This window comes from Hippocampus bargibanti, linkage group LG13 (genome assembly GCF_051943395.1).
Source record: "Hippocampus bargibanti isolate YZ-2025 linkage group LG13, ASM5194339v1, whole genome shotgun sequence".
NCBI classification, from domain to species: Eukaryota; Metazoa; Chordata; class Actinopteri; order Syngnathiformes; family Syngnathidae; genus Hippocampus; species Hippocampus bargibanti.
Window position 1 is genome coordinate 7,848,450 of NC_142746.1, and position 6,284 is coordinate 7,854,733.

Here is a 6,284-nt window from a genome sequence, read left to right on the forward strand (position 1 = left end):
TTTTTTTGGCCAGCAAGAGGCACCCACTACCCCAGTAGCTGTAGTCATTTATTCTATTCAGGATTTAAATCGAGTGAAATAAACTTTTCTATTACTGCAGACAGATGTGTCAGATGTGTGTTCCTATGTGACGTTCACGCGCGCCAATTTGCTCATGGTCAGAGTTAGCTTTGTTTTGGGCTGTGTAGCCTACGAAAGATCTGTCTGTACCTGAATGTCAAGGTTGAAACAGCAGACCTGGTCACGTCATCAGCCAGTGACTACTTTCATTCTCTTACTCTCGGACTACTTATCAGTGGGCGTCTCCTACTTAAGCAAATAGTGGGTCAGACCTGCTGACTCTGTCAAGAATTAGGTGTTGTGCATTCGGGGATTAGTCCTAATAAGATTCCCCTTTGTCTGCCTCACTCGACATGTCTTGAGCACGAATGCCGCCCGACGTTTGGGCAATTTTATGCAGACTATGGACAGGCTTGGTTACCTGCTCGTTCTAGTTTTGTTTCACGTCCGAGGGTCCGAAAGTTTTTCCCAGTGTTTGCGAGGGTGCAGCTGTATAGAAGACCGTCACGGAAGGTAAGACTTAATCTTCTCCGAGCTTGACCTTGTTTCGATTTTGCAATGAAAACGTCAATTTGAGCCCGCGTTGTAATCTCAAATTGACAGCCAGACAGTGCCGTAGTTAAAAATTAAGCGATGGAGAAAAAAAACAAAACATAACAACCTCTTCCCCACCACAGAAATTTCTGTGGTATTTTGACTATTTTCAATGCTATATAATTACATATTACCGTTTGGAATTTTGCTGTTATGTTGACCCCCCAATACGAATACTGTTTGGTTTGAATTAATTTGCCTTGAATTAACTCATAGGTCTCTCATATGTATGGAGGAGAATGCGTTTGGGGCCATACCAGAGAACATTCCCCATGATGTGTCCAAAATCCGAATCGAAAAATCCCGCTTCACTGAAATCAAGCGCGGGGCTTTCTCCAGAACACCCGGTTTGGAGAACTTGTGGTTAAACTTCAACAATATTACCCTGATTAACTCAAAGGCTCTAGAAGGTTTGAGCAACTTGACCGAACTGCGCCTCCAAGGAAACAAGCTGCGTTCTGTGCCATGGACGGCGTTCGAGGACACCCCGGGGCTAATGATCCTGGACCTGAAGCACAACCAGCTGGATGTGTTGCCAGAGCAGGCGTTAAAAAATTTGCCGGATCTGACTTACTTAGACTTATCCTTCAATCGTCTTACAGTCATATCCAAGGAAGTCTTCCAAAACTGGCCTCTGTACCAAAAGATGCAGAGCGCGGGGGAGCAGGATGCGAGCTCCTCTGGGCCCAACATCATCCTGGCGCTCCACAACAACGCCTGGCTCTGTGACTGCCGCCTCAAGGGCTTCGTGGAATTCATCCGCTCCCTCAGTCCCCCAATTATTCTGATGAACTCCTACTTGACCTGCTCCGGGCCGGACTTTAGGGAGGGAAAGTTCTTCCACGAAGTCGAACTGCAGCCCTGCAAAAAGCCTGTAGTTACTACCCCGTCAGCTACCCTGAGCCTACCACTGGCTGCCAACGTCACGTTGCGCTGCTTCGTCAAGGCCCGACCGGACCCTGCGGTGTGGTGGACATATGGTCTGAAGATAATCAGAGGATTTCATGGTAAGGATCTGCAGTGTGACGTTCAGGCAGGGGGGGGTCGCCTGATATCTTGTGTTAAATTAGATACTTATGCGCTCATTTTAATCACAGACTTCTGTAAAGCTTCCCTTAAGAGGACTCAATCTGGATGATTTGTGGAGCCGAGTACTATCGGTGTTTGCAGATTACCGTGCGCCGCGTAGGCTTTGATGGACAGTATCAGCACCCATGTTGGGTCTACACGAGTAAACCTGCTTGCACTTAAACCTCTTCTAGGGGAGGGGGCGAGCTTTAATTCGACATTATTACCAGTACAGGGATCCCCGGCTTGCCATGGAGTACACCAAGTTATACGTGTCGTCTTGTACTGAGGGAGGTCTCTTCATACGAAGTTTTCAAGTTTTAAAACGCCTCAACAGGAAACTATTGCCTTTTGTTATTAAAGAAATTTCAACATATGAAAGGTACAAAAAAATCTAGTGAATAAATTTCTTCCAAAACCAATTAATTTTGTAAGTTGAGTAAGCCCTGCACTTCAAAGAAATTCTACTGTAGGACTCATGGAAAAGCAACTCGTACAACATGGAGTGTACTGTACAATTCTCGGTCAGATATATGTATTCTCTCTTCCATTAGAAGAAATTTTGGCATTTCTCTGATGTAGTTATTTAGCATTCAAAAGATATCTGTCTTCTGCTCAGAGTCTCAGGAGAGAGTGGATCAAGATACCATTCGATCACTTCTAGTTATCCCTTCACTCCTCGCAGCTGACCGCGGCATCTACACGTGCAATGCCGTCAATTTTATCGGAAACTCCTCGGCGAACATCCAGGTGGACATCCTCTCTCTCTACGGCTCCCAGTCGGCGTCTCTCCCTGGCCACCCTCTGAATGACGAGAACATCTACATTGACATCCGCATCGCCAAACAAACGGTGCGGGGTATCTCCATTGAATGGTTCGCCGTCTTGGACCGCCCAGACGAGACGTGGTTCACAATCCATTTGGGCCACGCCAACACCAACAAGAAGGAGACGATCTACATCGGCCCGGGCATCCGTTCCTATTCCGTCTCCGACCTGTTGCCCGCCACGAAATATGAAATCTGCGTGACGCTCAAGAATCAGACGCCACGGCCTGGTCAGTGTGTGGTGTTCGTCACAGGAAGCGACATCACTGAGATGGAGCAGCGGGAGAAGCTGATCCACATTGTGGTGATTGTCTTGGCCATGGTGCTGGCCGTTCCCATTGGCATGTACGCCTGTACCACCGACACCAAGTTCACCTGCCTGGACGTCCTGATGGAGTTTTGGAAGAAGCGGCGCAGTGAGAGAGGATCGGCCGGGTTGGAGCGCGACAGGCAAGGCACCTTCGACAGCTTGCAGGCGGCCAGCGATGAGGGCCTGTTCCGGAAAGAGTCCAGTGAGGACAAGAAGGTGAGGCGGCGGTCAGATGACTGGCCGGTTAAGAGTAAGGCCGACCACAGCAGAATCACTGCAGAACTATACTAAACAGCACCAAAAATTTTGCAACCAATCACAATGCAGCAGTTGGTTGTGATGACGTCGTGTGCTATCCTGCTGATACTCTCTACTCTTTCTGTTTTAGGGCAGGAGGTTTGTTGAGAAGGTGTGAGTGGTCAAGATTGTTATTCAAAGGATTGCACCAGTGTAGCGATTGTACTTCATGATTTTCAACTTCTTTTCAATTATGATATAATTCTGTTATAATTCAGTAATTTAATTATTCTGCTGTCTTTGTGACTGATTTGGGCTTAAGAGCACATTTGCCGCTTCGACAGGGTGACCCCAATCTTTTATTGTATTTTTTTTCAGCAGGCTGGACAGGTATTTTGCAGACCAGAAAACGGTGGGATGCGGGAGGAGGTGTTTGATGTACAATCCAAATTGAGGCGTATATGCTTTGGTTGAAAAAGAAAAAGAAAAAACAGCAATGCTTTACCATGTACTCATGCTGAATGTGTATATAGTGCACCTTGAAAGACGAAAGATTCAGTTTCAATGTATTTTAAGATACAAGTTTGGAAATTTATTTCCCTTTGACTTTTGAGCAAAAAACTGAGATATGAGGCCTGTACGAGTTTAGTCACCATCTCAAATAATATTTTTCTATTGAAATGAAGGGAAAGCCCATGAATCTGTTCTGGCCACTTAACAACAAGCAACATATTGCCAGATGGTATTTGTGACATCTGTTTCCTGACATTCACATTTGAAGCTTACTTCAAATGTGAAACTACGAAAATCACAGTTTTGCATAAAAAAAACCATCTCCACCTTTTTTTCATCAAGTATCATGCTAATAAATAGCATATGTATGGCAGTGCTGTACACAAATAGTACAGCAACACTTATAGACAGACAATGTAATAGTACTCCTAGTCATATATTATTTATCCTCTGCAATAACAACAAGCACTGGAATTAGGAATTGAAAGGAGTTGAGGTCTCAATAAACACTATGCTGCATCTCTCTGTCTGTTTTACACTAATCCCAGGTGGAAAGAGGTGGCCATCCCAGAATGAGCAGCACGATGTACGTTCAACAGTTACAAAAACAGTTTAGTTAATTTTTCATTATATTTAATAATGTCTTTGCTTTACATATTTGTATAGCATGAAATGAGGACGACTTGCCTCATTAAAATACACATGACATACATTTCAGCAGGTCTGTTTTTTGGGGGGAGGGTGACTGTAACATATCAATGGCATTTCCCTTCATTTCTATAGAAAAAGATGTCTTTGGTCAACATAATTAAATTCATATCTCTAGGCATCATTGTATACTATTAACAAACCACCCTGACCACATAAACATGGCTGTAATATTGTTTCTGACATTTTTTGATACAAGGTATTTTGTCATACGGAATTCCTACCTAAAAATAGTAACTGTGTTGTTCAAAAAAATCCAACTAAATACCCTAAATCAGCTCTTGTGTGTATTTATTTGAGTAAATCATCTGTCGCTGTAAAAATATTATTTAGAGAGATGTATGAATAAAACTGTACTGACTGTATGTTGGTGAAATTCTCATTTGATTTAATCGCTGAATAATCATGTCATTCAAAAGATTATATGTACAAAATGCGACAACCATTTACAGCGCTTTGTGAGATAATCACAGTTATGCCCTAAGTGACAAAACTGGAATGTGTACAGTGTGTGCATGTGTGTATGTGTGTGTGTGTGTGTGTGTGTGTGTGCGTGCGTGCGTGCGTATGTGTGTGTGCGCACCAAAGTTTCATCAGTTGATCTTTAATCCCTGCCTGCGTCACTGCATTCTTCCAATACGTCACGGGTTGGATTCCTGCAAACAAACACAAACAAGACACAGCAGCATCAGGCATGTGCTGGACGGACATGATCTGTGCTAAGCAAGTCAGACAGATGGCACCTCACATATCTACGTGCCGTTCCTGGCCATTGTTCATTTGACATTAGAGACCTAGCACCAGGAAATTCACATCATGGCTTCTCTCCTCATCCTCTAAACCAGATTCTCTTAGCTTTCTTGCTCTTTGACATTTGATTCACGTCTCTGTGCCAAGTCGAAAGTGGCGTGGTCCCGAGCATAGACACTTCATTAGTTATGGCTGTGCAATTGACTTGGACAGTTTGAAGAGTGAGAACTATGTAATCTATTCATGAGTGGATTTGGATTGGATTTGCCTTTATTAGTCTCACAGTGGAGAAATTTACATTTGACAGCAGCAAAGTGATGAAAGGAATGAAAGCATTAAACATTTTTGACCAATTCACTTTTCCTGAATTTTAATGTCTCCTGAGGCAGTTGACGCCTGGCATTCATCCGTATTATACAAAAACTTGTTCTATAGCCACAAGGGGACATAAGTCTTCTTGTGCCGGTCCCAAGCCCGGATAAATACAGAGGGTTGTGTCAGGAAGGGCATCCGACGTAAAATCTTGGCAAAAACAAACATGCGAATCAAACCTCTGAAGATGGAGGACACTGATTCGCTGTGGCGACCCCTTGGAGGGAGAAGCCGAAAGGAAAAGAAGATCGGCGTCAGAAGTTTCTAGATCACTTTTCTATCACTACAGTACACTGAGCGGTTAGCAAGCGACCTAACAACTAACACCCTGAAAATGTGTCTTCCCTGCATGGCAACATTACAGAACGGCTTGGGGTCATCATTTCAGGTGAAGAGATGACACCAAGAGAATCGCTCGCGCCTGTTAGCTTGGGAAGTAGCTTATGGCTAGTGCTTCTTGTTGTCGCTTCCCACTGCCATAAAATTTAAGCAACTCAAATGTGAAGTGTTGCTTCTATAATCATTCAGAAAAAAGTAGACTGGGCTGTATTTTATTTTTTTCTAGAACAGTGTGGTTACATAGTTTGTAACGTGAGTAGAAACAAAGAGGATTTAGCATTTGACTTATAACCGGACTTGTTATTGCTTAGTTTCATGGCTAATCATCAAGTCTGAGTGAAAGACTGGATAAGACAACCTTTCTTCGTCTCACAATGGAAAATCTATCACATGAAAATGCAGAATTTATCACTTTCTAAAATTGTGAAAACAATGCAGTTGCATAATCTAGCTCAGGGGTCTCCAAAGTCGGTCCTCGAGGGACGCTGTCCTTCCTATTTTCCAGC

General features: G+C 43.6%; 1 protein-coding gene across 2 annotated transcripts; it reads left to right on the forward strand.

Moving 5' to 3' along the window:
• The first annotated feature begins 427 nt into the window (after nucleotides 1–427).
• On the forward strand, nucleotides 428–5,399 carry lrit2 (leucine-rich repeat, immunoglobulin-like and transmembrane domains 2). 2 transcript variants are annotated; one of them, XM_089012201.1, is made up of 4 exons: nucleotides 428–573; nucleotides 871–1,661; nucleotides 2,342–3,075; nucleotides 3,248–5,398. In XM_089012201.1, exons 1-4 carry the CDS (start codon nucleotides 455–457, stop codon nucleotides 3,272–3,274), a joined length of 1,671 nt encoding a protein of 556 aa, XP_088868327.1. In that variant the 5' UTR covers nucleotides 428–454; the 3' UTR covers nucleotides 3,275–5,398. The 2 variants fall into 2 exon arrangements, with proteins under 2 accessions (XP_088868327.1, XP_088868326.1); XM_089012200.1 differs by having other exon boundaries at nucleotides 2,342–5,399.
• The last annotated feature ends 885 nt before the right edge of the window (nucleotides 5,400–6,284 follow it).

Bases quoted from the DNA above. Each gene is read 5' to 3' on its own strand.
- lrit2 (XM_089012200.1), top strand. From the start codon at position 455: ATGCAGACTATGGACAGGCTTGGTTACCTGCTCGTTCTAGTTTTGTTT. The intron at 574-870 runs GTAAGACTTAAT...ATTAACTCATAG, and splicing joins ATAGAAGACCGTCACGGAAG to GTCTCTCATATGTATGGAGG. The intron at 1,662-2,341 runs GTAAGGATCTGC...TCTTCTGCTCAG, and splicing joins GATAATCAGAGGATTTCATG to AGTCTCAGGAGAGAGTGGAT.